Source organism: Bubalus kerabau, chromosome 9, assembly GCF_029407905.1.
Source record: "Bubalus kerabau isolate K-KA32 ecotype Philippines breed swamp buffalo chromosome 9, PCC_UOA_SB_1v2, whole genome shotgun sequence".
NCBI lineage: Eukaryota > Metazoa > Chordata > Mammalia > Artiodactyla > Bovidae > Bubalus > Bubalus kerabau.
The window spans coordinates 53,117,041-53,137,924 of NC_073632.1; the positions used below are offsets into that span (position 1 = coordinate 53,117,041).

Consider the following 20,884-nt stretch of genomic DNA (forward strand, 5'->3'; position numbering starts at 1 on the left):
TATATAGAGAACCACCCTGACACAGATAGTAAGTTTAAGATTATTTAATTTGTATATGTTCTGTTTGTGAACATTTGGTTTCTATTCTGGGATGAGCTAGGGAAAATGGGGTTATGGATAGAATAACAAAGTTCAACCTCTACCATTGACTTGTAGGTTGGCCTAATATTATAATCAACATTTCTACTATTGGTTCTCACTGAAATGTTCCTAAGAGTTCTAAAGAATCAGCTTAATTTATAAATTAAGTGGTGATTTTCTTCATATTTTATACTTTGATCATTGGTATAGTCTAGTTGCTAAAAGCTAATAACTCATTCATATACAATCCAAATAATGTGTATTTGCTAACTTTCAGGTAAACAAAACATTCCATCCCATATCATGATAGGAAAGAAATTTTACTTATTAAATTATCAAACGGATGGTAAGCGTAGTAAAAATGTTTTAAAATAAGTATTTTTAAGATGAATTTGTTTTACTCCACCTAATCTGTTCATATTTTAATTTTTATTTTCAGCATATCTAGTAATTACGATGCTCAAATGAAGAGCCTTTTAAGGATTGTGAGGATATTTTGTCATGTCTTTCGAATTGGTCCATCCTCTCCCAGTAATGGAATTGATATGGGCTACAATGGGAATAAAACTCCAAGGAGCCAGGTGTTCAAGGTCAGAAAAGTATATGATGTTGTTAGGAAGATAGATGTAAAAGAGATGAATTTGACAAAGCGAACATTCATTAATCAGAAACCTCTTGAACAGGATGTAACTTTGGTTTATACCTGTGACTGACACTTTGTAAACTAAGACCTTTCTCCTTTCTTCTGTCTAATCAGCAGCAAGTCAGTTGGTGAGCTCTCTATGTTTCTCTTACAAGTGAAATTTTAATTCCACTGGTCTTTTATTCTAAGAGTAATGATATTTAATGTTTAAATCTAATTAAATCTACTTAAAAAAAACTCCGGGAGTTGGTGATGGACAGGGAGGCCTGGCATGCTGCAATTCATGGGGTCGCAAAGAGTCGGACATGACTGAGCGACTGAACTGAACTGAACTGAAAAAAATCGGATTATAGGTCTTAACTGTAGCCATCACAATTTTTAAAAAAATATTTCTTATTCAGGAAGAGAGAAAACATCCAGTTTTTATTTAGGTTTTATTATCTTGTGTGTTGTGTGTGTGTGTATGTTTTTTAAAGTAAGTTTACTTTAATTTATTGGGTTTACTAGCAATTCCTGGGATAACTTCAAGTTAAGAAACATTGAGATATTTTCTTAATGTATTTTGTATTGCGTCAGCTCTGTCTGTGTCTTTTTCCCCTTCCTTTTTTTCCCTCATTGTGCCATCTCCTGGAAGAAGGAAGTTGTGCATCTTGTAATTCAGATTTTAGCTTTTCAGTGTACCACTTTCTTTAATACTGGTTAGAAGTGATAATTTCCTGTCTTTGTAAAATTTGAATCTGAATTATTGATCTGTTTTGTTAGTGCTGTTTTAAGTGAGTTTTACTGCTCAGACATTCACATTACAAGAAGTTGTTCTTAATGTGTTTCTAATATGACTCATGCTGTTAGTTACTGAATCTACCCCTGATTGATTTTTCTACTTGTTCTTCTATTCATCTGTAATGATGGGTAAACAATCAAACCAAATATAGATACAGTCACTTTAGACAAACTGAGTATAGATTATATTTATTATTGTCTTTGTTTTGTTATGATTTCAATTTGCCACCTTTTGCTCATGATATCGGAAAATAATTGTGTGCTAATAAGTAACCTCTTTATAGGCATTTAGTACTTGATTTAAATATTATTTTTCTACCCAGCCAGTCAGTACGGATAAAACATAGTAGAAAAAGATATCATTGTTTATTTTAGCGTTTCTCTTTTGGAATCCAGACTCTTTGTTTTCATTGTTATATATCAATGAAGTATATAATATATTAGTTTGGTGCAAAAGTAATTGTGGTTTTAAATGGTTGCATTTTGCCATATGGTACTGGAATAGTTTCTTAAATAAATGTGGTTATGTTATAGATGATTTTAATGCACATTTCTCGCTTTATTTTTTTTGCTAATGACATTACTTGCTGTTTATTTTAGACTATAGAAATTATGTTAAACAAAAAGTAAATTCAAGCAATTTTTAAAATTTGAGTTCAAAATGGGTTACAAAGCAGCAGAGACAACTTGTAACATCAATCATACATTTAGCCCAGGAACTGCTAATGAATGTACAGTGCAGTGGTGGTTCAAGAAGTTTTGCAAAGGAAATGAGAGTCTTGAAGATGAGGAGTGTAGTGATTGGTCATCAGAAGTTGACAATGACCAACTGAGAGCAGTCATCAAAGCTGATCCACTTAAAACTACACAAAGAATTGCCAAAGGACTCAATGTCAGCCATTCTATAGTCATTCGGCATTTGAAGCAAATTGTAAAGATGAAAGAGCTCAATAAGTGGGTGCCTTATGAGCTGACCAAAAATCCAAAAAATCGTCATTTTGAAGTGTTGTCTTCTTTTATTCTATGCAATAGCAATGAACCATTTCTTGATCTAATTATGACATGTGATGAAAAATGGATTTTATATGGCAACTCACGATGATCAGCTCAGTGGTTGGACCGAGAAGAAGCTCCAAAGTACTTCCCGAGAGAAATTTGCACCAAAAAAAAGTCATGGTCACTGTTTGGTAGTCTGCTGCTGGTCTGATCCACTACAGCTTTATGAATACTGGTGAAACCATTACATCTGAGAAATATGCTCAGCAAATCGACGAGATCCACCAAAAGCTGCAATGCCTGCAACCGGTATTGGTCAATAGAATGGTTCCAGTTCTCTCCATGACAGTGCCGGACCACACATTGCACAGCCAACACTTTTGGGCTATGAAGTTTTACCTCATCTGCTGTGTTCACCTGACCTCTCGCCAGCCAACTGCCACTTGAAGCATCTCAACAACTTTTTAGGGAAAACACTTCCACAACCAGCTGGAGACAGAAAATACTTTTCAAGAGTTCATCCAAACCTGAAGCATGGGTTTTTACACTACAGGAATAAAAAAACTTATTTCTCGTTGGCAAAAATGTGCTGATTGTAGTGGTTCATATTTTGATGAATAAAGATGTGTTTGAGCCTAGTAGGAAAAGGAGTTCATCAAGGCTGTATATTGTCACCCTGTTTATTTAACTTATGTGCAGAGTACATCATGAGAAACGCTGAACTGGAAGAAACACAAGCTGGAATCAAGATTGCCTGGAGAAATATCAATAACCTCAGATATGCAGATGACACCACCCTTACGGCAGAAAGTGAAGAGGAACTCAAAAGCCTCTTGATGAAAGTGAAAGTGGAGAGTGAAAAAGTTGGCTTAAAGCTCAACATTCAGAAAACGATCATGGCATCCGGTCCCACCACTTCATGGGAAATAGATGGAGAAACAGCGGAAACAGTGTCAGACTTTATTTTTCTGGGCTCCAAAATCACTGCAGATGGTGACTGCAGCCATGAAATTAAAAGACGCTTACTCCTTGGAAGGAAAGTTATGACCAACCTAGATGGCATATTCAAAAGCAGAGACATTACTTTGCCAACAAAGGTCCGTCTAGTCAAGGCTATGGTTTTTCCAGTGGTCATGTATGGATGTGAGAGTTGGACTGTGAAGAAGGCTGAGCGCTGAAGAATTGATGCTTTTGAACTGTGGTGTTGGAGAAGACTCTTAAGAGTCTCTTGGACTGCAAGGAGATCCAACCAGTCCATTCTGAAGGAGATCAGCCCTGGGATTTCCTTGGAAGGAATGATGCTAAAGCTGGAAACTCCAGTACTTTGGCCACCTCATGCGAAGAGTTGACTCATTGGAAAAGACTCTGATGCTGGGAGGGATTGGGGGCAGGAGGAGAAGGGGACGACAGAGGATGAGATGGCTGGATGGCATCACTGACTCGATGGACATGAGTCTGAGTGAACTCCGGGAGTTGGTGATGGACAGGGAGGCCTGGCGTGCTGCAATTCATGGGGTCGCAAAGAGTCGGACACAACTGAGCGACTGATCTGATCTAATCTGATCTGATAATGATTTAAAATTCATGGTCCAAAATCACAATTACATTTTCATCAACCTAATATAAAGTTCTTTACTTATATTTTATTTCATTTGTTAGTGTCTTTATTTCTCTTCTTGAGGAATTTTTTTTCTGTGTCATTGACAATTGCTTTTCTTTCTGACCACTTATTTTCTCTTAAATTTTGACCTTTCACTTTGGTAAAACATTTTTGTTACAAAACTCAGTTTTTTTTTTTAAACATTAGCAAGTGTTGCTCTTAAGGAATTAATTTCTTTCTATCTAATTATATGAATTAATTGTGTGGAGTCTTTGGAGGATGGCAAAATGATCTTCCCTCCCACTTATAAAGATAAAAAATAAAAACTACATTGTGATCCATGTATTTAATGTCTTCGGTTAGTTGTGGGGTGATTGAAGTTATAAAAATCTGAACCATCTGCTGAGTTGCTACAATGTAAGATTGGAAATACCATTTTAATTTTTACCACATTTTGTCTAAGGTAGCAGTTGCTCCCTATTTTCTGTTTCATTAACTAGGTACTCTAACATGTCACTTTATTGCTGGGATTAGCTAATGGGTTTTCCATTAAGAATGAGTGGGTTTATAGGCCATGTGTTTTTAGTAGGTGAAATTGCTTAACATCCTGTTACTAGTTTTCTGATTTATCTTAGAAGTACTTTAAGTTAATCTTAACACTTAGCCATTCTTTCAGTGTTAAGAGATTTTTATCTAGAGCCTTGCAAACTTTGAATCATCTGAAGGAGAAGGTAGTTCTGGTTATCGAAGCAGAGTGAGCATGAGGAAGACAGTTTAGGCTTCTTGAATCCTGAAACGGTCTTTTTTTGTGAGTAGTGAACTGTGACTATTAATGATTTCATAGAATTATAATTGGAGAAATTTGGAAGCCAAGAAAGATTGAGAAACTTGTAAGATCTTACCTTTCGGATTATGGCATTTGACATTATGAAGTGAGAATAGACTAATTAACAGAATTTCAAAATACTGTTGATGAATTTAAGTTAATAATGCTTCCCTGTCAAACTTGTATCTAATTTGGCACATGGATAGTGAACATTTTTAAATTGTCCAACAAGTTTGGGATTTTTATGTTACAGCTTTGACTTGTTAATTTGAAGTGTTTTGAAAATCATGTATGATTGTCAAATTATTGATGTTATAGGTAGAATATAGTTCTGTGGTGAAAATCAACTCAGTAATAAGAAATGAAGTATTATTTTCATAGTGCCAAGAAGCCTAATATTTTCCATAGCCATTACTCATTTTTCTGTAACATTGGATATGTATGGTTCTATGTATCTAGTGTTTTTATCAGTATTATTTATGAATAGATATGGTTTGCAATTATTTATTTTTAATTTTTAAAATTTATTTTAATCTTTTTTGTCTGTGACTGCTACTCCAGTTTTAAAGTTATTTTCGCAGCATTCTTTTTGTTACTGAGGAATGAATCTTCTGAAGAAGTTTTCAAAGGGACAACTCCCTAGGTAAAAATGCTTTAAGGTTGAGTTTTCTTTTTAGTGTACATATGAAGGAGGAAATATACAGTGAGAAAAAGAGAAAATAAAGAAAGACCTAAGATAACTGACTACTTCTCTGCTTTTTTTCCTCATTCTCTTTTAATTCTTAGCTGTGCTACTTTATTGAAAACTCTTTCTAGCTTTTCTCAGTATCGTTCTTGTCACTGTCATTTTTACACAGATCAGCTTTTTTGGATATTATTTCTGGAATTATTCAGACTTCACCTTTAATTTTTGCAGGTTGTCAGCTTTTGGGAATAGGATGGTTGCAGTTCAGGCTCAGTGCTCTCATCTGCATGTGAGCAGTAGGTACTGCTTCCTGCCTTAGCCTTCATCTCCATCCAATGTGGGGATTTTCTGAATTTTGTCAACTCTCACTTAGAGACCATTTATTCCTTTTGTTTGAAGCAATTTTTCATCACCACCTGTTCTTTCTTTGGAGGGCGTTTATTTTTTTGATGTAAAGCTAAAATAGTTTTGCTGACATAAAAAATTCTTTTTCATGTTTTATAGCAGGGCTAACGTTTTTCTCATAAAGAGAAACTATAGACCCAAACCTGGATCATGATTAAAATTAAGACATTTTCATGAAGGTATCGTGTCAGTGTTGATGACTGCTGGTGCTTCTTGTCCTTCTTTTAAGCAGTTCAGCCATCCTTTAAGAAGTTAGGCACCCAACTCCTGTGCCTAACCTTGGAAAAGCCTTGTTTGTGGGAGAGAAGCGAGCTCATTTCAACTTCAGAAAATGTTTCTCAGAAATTAGCTTCTCACTTTGTGAACCTGTTTACCTAGGCTGTATTAGTTAAATATATGTTGAATGAGTGAACTGTTTTTTTGTTGATGGTGGAAGGGTTTTTTCCTTCTTACTTTTTGGTTTAATATTTAAGTGAAAACTTAGGGGTCATTTAAGTGTTTGCAGATTCAATAAGTAGAATAGTCTCAAAAAGAGAATGTTCTGGAAATCTGAAGATAGGCTGAAGGTAATAGTAGTGGGATTTATTAGATAATAACTAGAAAGAATTTCTTGGCAGAATAGAACTTTAGAAAGTTCGAAATATGGCTGTGTAACCTCTTTACAATACTGGCCTTTAAAAAATAAGAATCTTTTACTTGAAATAGTTAAGGGTGGGTCTTTCAGAAGCAGATGTCTAGTTTGTAGCATTCTGTGATCATATAAGAATCAAAAAGTAAGATTAATTTTTATATTCATTTGTAGAAAGACAGTTTATCACTCTCATTAGGAATATTGAGAATCGTGTGGGAATGGAAGACCAACTGCTATCTCCTCTGCCCTCTTGTGCCTTCACTGTTCATTTTTATTTGGGTATTAAAGTGTTCTAGCAGGTCTTTTTTTCCTCTGAGCTTTATTGAGCTATAATTGTTATATAAAATGTTGAGCAACTTCAAGGTACAGTGTGATGATATGATACAAGTATGTATTGCAAAATCTTTACTCCAGTAAGGTTAGTTAACACATCCTTCACCTCACATAATGTTGTGCTGAGAACATTAAAGCTTTACTCTCATAGCAACTTTTAATTGTACAATACAGTGTTGATAACTATAGTGACCATGCCGTACATTAGATCCCTAGTAGCATGTCTTTTAATAGTAGTTGGGCATTTATATTTCTCCTTCTGTTAAAAACAACTGTTTACTGGAGATGATATATGTATTTCATCTTCTCCAGTCCTTAGTCCTGTTGTAGCATTTGTGATCACGTGGTATTTTAAAGATAAATTTTCATTTGCTGTTAATTTACAAAAAACATTTCATTATTCTCAAAAGGAATATTTTATATAGTGTAGAAATAATAAACTGTTTATTCCCATTTTCTTTTTTATTAAGCTGTTAATCTTTACTTTGAATTATGGATTTGCTAGCCAATATTTGATAATTACTAATATTAGAGATGAGTTGTGTGTGATTGGGTATGCCCCTGTGTGTATGTGTACCTGTAAATGCCGTGATATCTAAAATTTCTTGTCATAAATTTTCAAAATCTCAGAGATTACGTGTAAAGAAAAAGGCAGTAAACCAAGTTGTTTATTAAGTTCTTTATGAATACTTATTTTTTAAATTGAAAAGCAGCATAATTAAAAACAGTCAACACATTAATACAGTAAAGATTTTAGGGAATTGTACTCATAAAAGTAATTATGGTTTTGAAACTAAATAATAGAAAATTTTTAAAAGAAGGAAGATTGCTTATAAATTTTTTTGCTAGAGTTTAGTTTTCTTTTTTTTTATTCCAAGGAATAAATAAATGCAAAATAAGCTTTTGCCATAAATGATGTAATTATATGACATTTATATTTTTGTTACTTATCTTTAGGCATTGCAGTCACATAAACTTGAGAAAATAGAAGTATCTAGAGTAAATATTCTCTCTTATAATATTTGTCTGAGTGGGTTTCTTTTTTTTCCTGCAGTTTAAGAATGATGATTTAAAAAAAAAAATACTTTTCTTTTTTTCTTAGCCTCTTGAATTGCTTTGGCACTCATTAGATGAATGGCTAGTTTTAATAGCTACAGAATTGATGAAAAACAAAAAGGACTCAACGGATATCACTTCTATTTTGCTGAAACAAAAAGGCCAAGATCAAGATGGTACTTCCATTCCTCCATTTGAACCTCCAGGACCTGGGAGCTATGAAAATCTGTCCACTGGCACAGGGGAATCTAAACCAGATGCTCTTGGAGGGAAACAGGAAGCCAGTGCAGACTGTCAGGATGTTATTTCTATGACAGCTAACCGGCTAAGTGCTGTCATTCAAGCTTTTTACATGTGCTGTTCTTGTCAGATGCCTCCAGGGTAAGAAAGTTTCTGCTTATTTTGTGTGCAGATCTCTGCCTGTCAGTAACCAGTGTTGTGGCTGGAGCAGCCCTTGTGGTTCTTATTATGATTGCAAGACACCCTTCAGCAATAACTATCAGGAAACTTTGGGGAAAAAAAAAAAAAAAAAAGGTTTATTACTTACAGGACCTGGAAATTACATGACACACCTGGGGCCACACAGCAAGGTTGCCAGTAGAAAAAAAGCTTGAGGGCTTGGGGTTCTGTTTTTATTGGAGTTTAAGATAGAGGCCTGGGGTTTCAAAAGCTCACTCTTTATTGCTGAATTTGAAACATTGAGAGTGGGAATTTAAAGCATGAGAAAACACAAGTGGCTCAAACCGTCAGTTATCAAAATCAATCAAGATCTCTGAAACAAAGGAGCTTGGAGATGAGAGGTGGCTTTATCTAGTTGTGGATCTGGCATTGTGTTTATTGGAGATAGTCATCTATGAAGTGGACAAAGTGGAGGCCATCTGATAGATTTTCCTGGTTTGTAGTTTGAATGTGTCTGGTGGTTTTTCTGAGTGGCCCATCTAGCAATAGGCATGAAGTTTATCCATATATGAGCTGTTGTGGTTATTTCTCTGAATTTTACATCAAGTTGTCCTAATCTGTCTTATATGAATTTGGAAAAGGAGCAGTTTTAGTTCTCAGTGATTCTAAGTAAGAAGGGTGGGAGAAAAATTGGAAACATTAATTTGGAGAATTTTAGCTAGATGTTGGAGGAAATGAAAATTCAGTATCCAGTCCAGTTTACAGGTAGGGAAAAAACCTCAAAGACAGTTAAGAGGACTAGAATCTGATATCTACAAGGGTGTACTGTAATTTTCCATTGAAATGTAATTTTTCTCTTTACTGTTGCCCTCATTCCTATCAGAGGTAATCAAAGTAAGACTAGTATGTTTGCACAGTAAATCGAGTTTTGTTAAACTTGACCTGGTTATTTATATAGTGGAGGAAGAATAGTGATTGGTCATTTAGGCTCCTTTTTGTCTGTTTTGCCAGAACTTTTCATAAGGAATCTCAGATTGAACGTTTAAAAGCCTCTAGAGGCTAAGAAGCCAAGCCAAGGACTCACAATCACATTTTGCCTGCAGTGCCTATAGATTTGGGTGAATTCCTCTCTTCTTGAGGTCCCCAAAATATCTTGAAGTTTCTGGGCCTGCCAGGAAGTGACCTTCCTTACTTACCTGGTAACTCGGCCAGGAACCCTGTAAGCAAGGTACCAGGTTGATTTTTCCACAGTTTTATTGGCTTCATAAAATTAACACCCTTAGTTCCCTAAAGTTGTCTGGTCATATCAGAGTCTATACATTCTTCTGTCAAAGGGAGACATTCCAGTCAAAGCTTTGGCAGTATAACTGGTGTTTTCGATTGTGTCGTGTTACAAGGAGAACAGATTTTTACTGAACTTATGCAAGTAACTATATTGCCGTGAAAATAAGGATACCCAGAGAGTTTCCAAAATCTGGAGCGATCAGGTTAGGAGAAAAAGTAGTTGTTTCATGTTTGTTCACAGAGGTATGCTTTACCAAATTGTTGAGTTATTGCTAGTGTAGAAGGAGAACTTTCTGTAAGTCTGAAAAGCAAAATATTGAAGAAGTAGCAGTGTTTCAAACAAAAATTCATAAAAATTGTGATCATCCTTCATGAATTCATTAAGTCTTACATAATTCTTGATATTGATCTTAGGTTAACAGTGTTATGAATCTGTTTTTCCCTTAGAGTTCTATAAATGCTTACCCTGTTCAGTGGTAGGATGTGAAAATTATCAGAAACTTGTATTTGTCAGAGTCCTTTCCATGAATCTCCTTATAGATGAAGCACCTTTGCAAAAGCATCAGAGTAAAATAATAACTGGCTGTAATTGGGAAAAGACTTGAAAAATGCCAGTGGTTGAAGATATGATGAGAGTTCATTGTAATGCAGTTGACAGGGGAATTTGGTTATTTCTGTGACACACAACATTTTAAGATGATAGCTGGAATTATGATGAATAATATTACATATCAGAGTTTTAGGAAATTTCGTATTATTTCTGGAAACCTTAGATTAATAATACATATCCAAATAAGGATATTGATAAAGAAGGTTTAGCATTATTTCTTATCTGACAGTCCTAATTAGTTTAATGTCTCTCTTTTTATAAGGAGAGAAAACATATCTTTTGAGATGTTCCAGGGGCCTTTTGAAAAATCCAAAAGTTACTTCTAGGTCAAAAAGACTTTGTTTAGAATTTGATTTGGGGAAGTTTGTTTAAAAATATTAAAAATATTTTAGACACTTGACTAAATAGGATCACAGATCATTATGAAATAATACTTAATTATCTACCTAACCAAAGTGACAGATGATTTTAAAGGCAAATGCATATACTTACGTTGTTGTGAGCAAATCTTAACTCTTCCTATTGAGAAGACTCATTTTTCTTAAGTAATCAAGTACCTGATTAAGATAGCATGGGACTTCCCTGGTGACTCAGATGGTAGAGTCCACCTGCACTGCAGGAGACCTGGGTTCAAACCCTGGGTCAGAAAGATCCCCTGGAGAAGGAAGTAGCACCCATTCCAGTATTCTTGCCTGGAGAATTCCATGGACAGAGGGGCCTGTGGGCTACAGTCGATGGGGTCACAAAGAGTTGGATATGACTGAGCGAGTTTCACTTAATCACTTAAAGACAGCATGAAATACAGGAAATTATTTTGATAAAATACAAAATCTTTGCTTTTCTAGCCAGATTACTTAGAGGGTAAAGGAAAACTTTTTACAGTTTCTTTGTCTATCAGCAGCAGACAAACACTGCAGGAAAACTGTCCTTTTAGCAGATGAAAAAAATTGCATAAACATATCATTGATAATAAAGCTTGTTGGGGAAAAAAGACCCTTAGGATAACAGTTGAATTTTAGCCAGCCTGCCAGTACAGGTAAAATCCTCTCATTCTGTATCTTTCCACCTTGCTGTCTTTCCTATATCATTTGTTCTTTATTTCCTTCTTTCCTCTTCCGAAATAACCAGCTTTACTTTAGGACAAAATTACTTAAAATTTTCTTAACAAGGGGGTGACAGGATGAGATGGTTGGATGACATCACCGACTCAATGGACATGAGTTTGAGCAAACTTCCCTTCCCTGTGAAGGACAGGGAAACATGGCATGCTGCATTCCATGGGGTTGCAAAGAGTTGGACAGGACTTAGCGACTGAATATCAACACCTTTCTTATTCCAAAACATGTCCTACTTTCCTTGCATTCAGAGACAGTTCCTCTGTTATTTTCACTAGTTTAAATTGAATATATTAATCAGAATTCTTAACCCTTAGAAACTTAACTTTCTAGTGAAAACTGAGAAGCAAGCAACTGTAAACTGCCTGCTATATCAGAATTCTTTGTATTGACAAATTTATGAATAAGTTTATAATTTCTAGAAGCACATGCTTCCTTATAGTATAATTTTTCAGTGTGGTACAAGACATGTTTACCAAGGAGAACCAAATTTATCATTAGCCCCTCTGTAATGAAAAGCTCAAAGTGGATAAACTGATATTCAGTATTAGTGTTTTACCTTATTTGGAAATGACCCAGATAGTCAGTAAATTTTCCATCATTTGACTTAGCAGAACTCTGAAGTTTCAAGTCACCAAAGAGATTTGGGAAACTATTTTTAAGAAGACATTCCATAAAATACATATGGGTGTGAGAGTTGGACCATAAAGAAGGCTGAGTGCTGAAGAATTGATGCTTTTGATCTGTAGTGTTGGAAAAGACTCTTGAGAGTCCCTTGGACTGCAAGGAGATCAAACCAGTCAACTGTAAAAGAACTCAATCCTGAATATTCATTGGAAGGACTGATGCTGAAGCTCCAATACTTTGACCACCTGATGTGAAGAATGGAATCATTGGAAAAGACCCTGATGCTGGGAAAGATTGAAGGCAGGAGGAGAAGGGGACCACAGAGGATGAGATGGTTGGATGGCATCACCGGCTTGATGGACATGAGTTTGAGCAGGCTCCGGAAGATGGTGAAGGACAGGGAGGCCTGGTGTGCTGCAGTCCATGGGGTTGCAAAGAGGTGGACATGACTGAGCAACTGAACAACAACAACAACAACAAAACTATTGCTGAAAATTCACCTAAACTCTTATTCTACTTACATCTCTTTAAATCACTTGTTCTTAACAATTATGTTTCGATTACTCATGAAAGTCTCAAGAGACATTAGGCAAAATTGGTCATCATCCCAAGTAATTTTTCTTACAAATTTTGTAACCTAGATAACATGAACTTATTTGAATAGTAGACCCAAGTAGAATAAAAGCTGCATGTCTGTATTATATCTGATACTGATAAATTTGAGACATGACTTTTAATTGAACTAACAAACTTAAACTACCTTTTATTTGTAGAAGATTATCCCAGATCACATGGAATTGAAAAATGTTGGATTCGTTCATGTATTTCTGAGTTTCAGGATACTTAATTCATAGTATTTATTTTTAAGCCAATTAAATACGGCTTTTTTTTTTACAAATTAATTTTGTCAATACTATCCAGAGATAGAGAAAAAAAGTCACTTGCATGTAATGTATATCCATAGGCATACAGAAACATGCAGCCAGACAGAACCACCCTATAGTTTCCATTCCAAAATTTTCCCTGTAAATCAGGTGCAACAGTATACAACTTACTATTTTATAGTTTACCTTTGAGTCCAGATTGTGTCTGGCAGATGAAACAAGTTAAGTTTACCTGCTCCTGTGACTAGAGCTTTTTACTAGGATTTGTGGAGACTTCTAAGATTTGTATTTGTCTTTGGCAAGTTATCTTCAGGAGGATGTGGACTAGATTTTCAGTAAGAGAGATTTTACAACAGTTTATATTTTAAAAAGGCCTCTTTCCCTCCCACTTTTTCCTTCAGTCTCTGGTGATTGTGGGCAGAGTTTTAGTTACCTTCTTGGATATTTATGTTTCAAAGACATGATGAGACTTACATCTTCAGGGACAGAGGAAGAATGTAAGTTTCCTCCTAGGATTTTTAGTGCCTTTTGGATGGTTTTTGTATCCCAACAAAAGGTAGTAGGGCTACCTTTTACTTAGGGTGAGTGTCCTGTAAAAATAATTCTCTGGACTCAGGGTCAAATGGGGCTCTTCCAGGGTTAAAAATGAAGAGGCAATTTGGTCACTTTGGTCATGGACATGATGAATCCATTGGATCATGCCAATTTTGTGCAGCAGGGGATGGACCTCATCTTAATATTTTCCATTCACAGTGAGCCTTAGCAGTGATCACTATGATGGAAAAGTTGGCATGGGGTCAGGCATTAAATACCCAAGTGAGGGGAGGCAGTGCCCTGGTAATGAATATTGGTGGGTCCAGGGGCCTTCTGCCTTCTCATGTCCCTTTCTTTCCTCACTCACAGCCTTGATAACCCTATCAGCTTTTGATTTGGCAGCAGGGAAGCCTCATGAGGCATGTTTCCTAGTTCTGCCTTGTGCAGGAGAAAGTGGAAAGTGGGTTAGGATCTGTATTAGACTATTGTTGTTCTTGTTCAGTCACTCAGTCTTGTCCAGCTCTTTGCCACCGCATGGACTGCAACATGCCAGGCTTCCCTGTCCTTCACTATTTCCCAGACTTTGCTCAGACTCATGTCTGTTGTGTCAATGATGCCATCCAACCATCTTATCTTATGTCAGTTAAGGAGTAGTTTTTGATCTCCGTTTCTACTTCTTGTTTTTTTTTTTTCTTTTACCTTAATCTTATGTGTTGTTACTGGAAAATTTTAGATGACAACACTGTGAGCCCCTTTGTAGGTGGCTGCTTTCCTTTCCAGGGTGTCCCAAGGGAGCATTCTAGAATGGTGGTCTGCCTATATTAGCATCATATGCTCAGGCTCTTGGGAAAAGCTCCCAGGCATCTGAAATGTAATATACAATTTTAGCATATTAGCATGCATGACATTGAATAATGCCCAGGAAGCAGCCAGGAGGTTTTGTGTTTATCAAAGAGCTAGTGTACCTCCTCAGGGTTCCTAGGAGGCACTGGCACCAGAGGTTTAGAAGTTTTTTATGTGTCCATTCATTTTTTCGAAGAAAGCAATGGCAACCCACTCCAGTGTTCTTGCCTGGAGAATCCCAGGGACGGGGGAGTCTGGTGGGCTGCCGTCTGTGGGGTCGCAGAGTCGGACACGACTGAAGCAACTTAGCAGCAGCAGCAGCACACACATTAATAGTCAATTAAGGTCTTTATCATTAGTGGTCTCATCATCTCATTAGACCATATGGCCTTGATCACACTTCTCTGAGATTGTTGGATTATGGCATCCATGACCTTTTGGGTTGGATGCCTTAGGCAACACATGATAGGCACTATGTAAAAGCACATCGCAGCAAGTCAGACCCTCAGCAAGTGGTACTCTTTTCCCAGATGGTGTTACTCACCTGAGTTAAGTGGTAGTAAACAGGCTGCAGCTAACAGGCATTCCCCTTGATTTACTGCAATGGTAATCATGCAGTCCTGCTGATTATGCCAACTGTTTTATGTGCCAGTCTCCACCTATCAATAATCAGTGTTGTGGCTGGACTAATCCTTGATTCTTACTATGATTACAGATGTCCTTCAGCAATCCATTGGAAACCTTTGAGGGGAGAAAAATTTATTACTTCTAGGACCTGGAAATTACATGGCACACGTGGGGTCACACAGCGAGGTTATTGTAGAGGGAGCGAGAAAATATGCATATAACCCTGGGGTTGAGGGTGGAGGGGCACTCGGGTTTTGAAAAGTGAAAGTCACTCAGTCATGTCCGACTCTTTGTGACCCCATGGATTATATAGTTTTCTTCAGGCCAGAAGACTGGGGTGGGTAGCCATTCCCTTCTCCAGGGGATCTTCCCAACCCAGGGATTGAACTTGGGTCTCCCATATTGCAGGTGGATTCTTTACCAGCTGAGCCACCAGAATACTGGAATGGGTAGCCTATCCCTTCTCCAGTGGATCTTCCCAACCTAGGAATCAAGCCATGGTCTCCTGCATTGCATGCGGATTCTTTACCAGCTGAGCTATCAGGCCCTATCATGACATGAATGAATTACATCCCAAGACACTCTGTTTCTCTTTAATTATATGGTCATCATGTAATATTCTGATTATTTTTTATTTTTCAAATCTTTGTCCAGGGAATCCCAAGAATAATGGAGTGGGTTGCCATGCCCTTCTCCAGGGGATCTTCCAACCCAGGGATCAAACCCACGTCTCTTCTATCTCCTGCATTGGCAGGCGGGTTCTTTACCACTACCACCACCTGGGAAAGGTTTTGAGGACTCACTTTTTATTGATGAATTTAAAACATAAGAGTGGGAATATAAAGTACAAGAAGAGTAAAAGTCAGGTGATCCAAATGGTCAGTTATCAAAGTTAACCAAAATCTCTAAACACAGGAGCCTCAGTGGGAGGCATTCTGGCTCTTTATCTAGTTGTGGGGCTGGCATTGTGTTTATTCAAGATAGCCGTCTTTGAAGTGGATGCCTCACCAACCAAGCCTTAAGTCAGGCACTTGCATTACAAAGTAGAGAAAACCCAGTTTCTGGTGAAGAAAAGCTATAATTTTTTTGTAATTGCAGAAATAAATAATACATTGCTGTTTTGGTTCTATTCTAATCTTCAAGGTACTCATTGAAGTGATCTGGAATTAATACAGAATATTTGAGTTTTAAACATCCATATGTGTTATTAACATGTAGGATGGTGAATGTTACTTTGTATAGGATCATTTAATTATATGTTGGAAACAGAGATACTTAAAACTTCAAGGTTTTTAAAAAGTCACTTTATATCATCTGTTAATGAAAAATTATTTTATTATCTATATGAGTGTGTGTGTATAGTTATATATTTCACATTTTATATTGACTAGGCATGCCTCAGAGTCTATAAAGAAAATCCAAACCCCATTTTCTTTTTTGATTAGAAGCCAGTCGAATTCAATACATAGTCAAATTTACCATATCACCAACTTTTGTCTATGTGTTCTGATTGTTTTTTACCCTTCACAGAATGACTTCGCCCCGTTTCATTGAATTTGTCTGCAAACATGATGAAGTTTTAAAATGCTTTGTTAACAGGTAAAACTTTCTTGGTTTAATGGACTGCTTTTGTAACTTTTTCTTTCTTACAGTTTTTATCTCAACAGAAAAAATATTACTTCTATTATTATCTAAAAAATGTTCATTGACAAGTATGAGTATAGTAGGTGTGGGTTAATATGTATTTTTATTCTATTTCAATATCTGTGTATCTAAATTTATATGTCACTTAATGCTACTCATCCTTCCCATTTATACAAGCAGTGCATGTTTTTCTTTTAGGAATCCCAAGATTATATTTGACCACTTTCACTTCCTTCTTGAATGTCCTGAATTGATGTCAAGATTCATGCATATCATAAAGGCACAGGTAGTGCTTTTTAAAATCTCTCTTTAGCCTGTTTAAGGAAAATTAAGTTTTTAATTTGAATACTATTCAGTAGAGTAATTACTAGAGACTACCTACTGTAAGTGAAGTGATATTACCTTATTCTTTAGTATATGGCATTACCCTAGTGTGTTACTTTTGTATGAGGTGTAAATTTAAGAAATGTGTATTGAGTGCCTACTGTGTGCAAAGATAGCACCTTGTCACATTCCTGAAATGGAACACTAATCCTGTAAGGCCAGTGGTTCTTGGGGATTTTATCCCCCAATACATTTGGGAAATATAACAAATGCCTTGTTGGGGATTTATAAAGCATATCAGCAGTTTACTAAAGGCTTTGGAAGCCCTTTGGTAAATACAGTGGTTTAACTTTGTTAATCCTCCAAACTTATTTGACCTGAGAGCTTTCCTTCCCAAGGGTTCATTCCGTATATCTCATTTTTTATGAGACATGCTTGGGAAAAGCTCATTTTGCTACTTACCAGCTATGTGACTTTGGGCATCTTTCTAATATTCTTGAGCCTTGAGATCTTCATTTACAAAAACAGAGATAATGATTCTTTAACTTCATAAAACTGCTGTTGTGAAGAATATGTTTTAAATAGTGACTGGTATATATATTCAATAAGTGGTAATTGTTTTGGAGATCAAAAGCATATGTTCTATCTCCAAAGGGATCTTAATTCAGCCTAGCAGGGGAGATAATAAATGTACCTGTAAAATACTGTAGTTGTAGTTTCACAGTTTTACCTAGTTCTTCAGGAGTTTGAGGGAGGGAGGGCTTATGTTTGGCTGCTGTAGTCAAGGGAGATTTTAAAGAGGAGGTGGATTTTAATCTAGACTTTGAAAAACATGAAAATTTTTGATAGGAATAAAAGGGGAAGATGAACATTCTAGCCAAGATATGGGTCAGGGCATGTAGATGGAAAAGTTGGTTAAAGCAGGAATTTTGTGTAGGTGAGGAATGAGATATAATTCTGGGAAGGTAGATTAGGGTTATACTACATGGAATCGTGATTGCCAGATTGAAGAATTTTCATTTGCTAGACTGTCAGGAGCCACTCGGAGAAGGCAATGGCACCCCGCTCCAGTACTCTTGTCTGGAAAATCCCATGGATGGAGGAGCCTGGTAGGCTGCAGTCCATGGGGTCGCTAAGAGTCGGACACGACTGAACGACTTCACTTTCACGCGTTAGAGAAGGAAATGGCAACCCACTCCAGTGTTCTTGCCTGGCAAATCCCAGGGACTGGGGAGCCTGGTGGGCTGCCGTCTATGGGGTCACCCAGAGTTGGACACGACTGAAGTGACTTAGCAGCAGCAGCAGGAGCCACTGATAACTTTATTTCAGGAGAATAACATGATCCTGCCAAAGTTTTAGGAAATAATTTGTCTGAAATGTAGGCTAGACTGGAGGCAAAGGTTTGGTTATTAGTCATAAGGTAAATGCTATAGGTGTTTTAAAATGTCTTCAGGGACAGTGATCCTTTCAATAATTAAAAAAAAAGGCTAAGAACTAAGCCTTATAAAATTATACACATGTATATAGGTCTTTGGCATCTGTTTAATAATGATGATATAAAAGAGAAAGTAGTGGTAATAACTTATATTTATTGAATGCTAACTTTAGGTCAGGTTCCATACATTTGTTTTATATAGATTATTTTATTTTCATACCAATCATATGATATAGCTACTTATTTACTGAAGAGGTTAAATAACTTGTTTAAGTCATTCAGCTGCTTAGTGGGGGAACTAGAATCTAAAAAATTTTCTCTGGTTCTTAAATTCATTTTCTTAATCTACACTATTATCCATTCTAGGGTAAATGCGATTATAGGTAAAAGAAACTTACAGTTTTTGAAAGAGGTAGTTTGTTATTTTTAATACTGTCTCTGTTTTTCACTTCCTTTTCCCTCTTCCCTTCCTGAGTGATTCATTCAAAAACCATCTGGATTAGCTATCCACCTTCTTGACTCACAGAAGGGGTTTTGTCACCTAACCAATACAGGTGTCCACATGGCATGGTGGTGGCCCAGTGAGAGGTTTTGGAACTTGGATTTGCTAAAGGAGTGTGTATGTGTGGAAGAGGAGCTCAACATAGAGTGTGTGAGTTGGAGCAGTATATGGAGGATGTCCATTGTGCAAGCTGGTGATAGTTGCTCAGAGTAGTTTGACAGAACTTGAGTGGAGTAACAGCTTGAGTGGGGTATAGGGTGTCTATGCAATGTATGGTCCACATCAGTGACAGAAGATTGATTATGTATGAGGTAGGGCAGTTGACTGAATTAGTAAAGATAATGGAAGCCTAGTGTCTTACTGTTGGAGAAAGGAGTTAAAAGATGGAGGAAGACAATGAATCATGTACTGTTGAATTAGAATTGGAGATACCAGTGTGAACTTAAGAGTTTCCAATGTCGGTAGATAGATATAGCAAATCTGGGACCCACTTCTTGGCCTCTGAATACCATTCTCAGTAGACTAGGGCCTGTTGGAGAAATGGCTAATTTAGGGAAAGTGTGAGATGAACCTGCATCATCTTATCGTGCAAGAAAGTTGTTCAAAGAATGATGAGATTGTGTCAAAATGATTCAGAAGCAGCTTGAATAGGCTCTAGTGGCCAAATTTGGAATAATTTGAACATCAAAATAAATACTGATGGCAAAATACTGCAAATAAAATTGAAGCTTGTAAGTCTATAGTGAAAGAATTAATGAATAAATGGAAACTATGATGAAGGGTGGTATATTTTTATAATCTCAAAGTATCTCCTTTTAGAATACTAATTATAAAGATTAAAAAGGAACTTTACAGTGGAAAAGTTTGGCAATGGTCCCAGCAGACATACCAGTGTGCCAGGACTGAGAATATGGCATCACTTCTTAGATAGGACTGAGAATATGGCATCACTTCTTAGATACTGTTGACAAAGATAGACACCCTGAATTTAATCATGGGAAATCATGGTTGTTGTTATTCTGTCACTAAATTGTGTCCCATTCTCTGTGACACCATAATAATCAGACTAACTCTAATTGAGAGACATTCTACAATATAACTTACAATATAAGCAGTCTTTAAAAGTAGGTCCTGAAAATTAAGAAAGCACAGAACAACTGTGCCAAATGAAAGAGACAGATACTAATAAATACAGTTCATGAGTCATTATGCTATACAGGATATTATTTGGAACCTGGCAAAACTTGAAATGGGGGTCTGAAGATGAGATATATCAGTGTTAATTTCCTGATTTTGATGATTGTGAACTGCTTATGTAGATGAATTCTCTTGTTTGTAGGATATATACATTAAAGTATTTTCTAGGACTGTCTGGACATCATGTTAGCAACTTAGTCACATTAGGGGGAAGAAGACACCATTGTACTGTACTAAGAAACTGGAGGCTATGACAGAAAAAAGTAAAAACAACTACCTCTGCTAAGATTGACTTCTTCTTCTGTTGGTGGTTTTCAGGTGGCCTGGTAGTTAAAGGGAGAGACATTTTGTATTGCTGTACAAATACTGTTAAGAGGAGCCTCTGTTATCAGTCCTGTTTTGTGAATTATTTTATGGAAATACAGGTACTCAGAAAGTTTACATACAGAAATGTGTCCTTTGGTTTTGTAGGCATATGTACATATATGCGTTGGGGAGATATTTTGATCTTAACAGGTAACTTACTAGCTTTTTGTACCTTTTAATGTTACATTTGAATTACTTTTTTTAAAAAGTTGCCATATGTGTTTTTTTTTAAAACTGGTTCTCATTTTCTAGATAAAGGATAGAGTTTAATATTTAATCTCTTATAATGGCAAATAGGTTTATTGTCATTTAAAATACTTATTTGCAGTCATTTTAACATTGGTGTGAGTGATAAGAGCAGTATCTGTTAGCATCCTCAGTTCAGTTCAGTTGCTCAGTCGTGTTCGACTTTTCGACCCCATGGTCTGCAGCACACCAGGCTTCCCTGTCTGTCACC

General features: G+C 36.4%; 1 protein-coding gene across 4 annotated transcripts in view; it reads left to right on the forward strand.

Annotated features, from left to right (window-relative positions):
- HACE1 (HECT domain and ankyrin repeat containing E3 ubiquitin protein ligase 1) overlaps positions 1-20,884 on the forward strand; it is a 125,384-nt gene that overhangs the window by 59,568 nt on the left and 44,932 nt on the right. For 3 of the 4 annotated variants that reach the window (XM_055535347.1, XM_055535348.1, XM_055535350.1), the window contains 4 exons: positions 521-671; positions 8,083-8,417; positions 16,490-16,558; positions 16,802-16,889. In XM_055535347.1, the coding sequence (XP_055391322.1) occupies positions 521-671; positions 8,083-8,417; positions 16,490-16,558; positions 16,802-16,889 (643 nt within the window). The remainder of the gene's footprint in view (positions 1-520; positions 672-8,082; positions 8,418-16,489; positions 16,559-16,801; positions 16,890-20,884) is intronic. The other variant, XM_055535349.1, reaches the window with a different exon arrangement.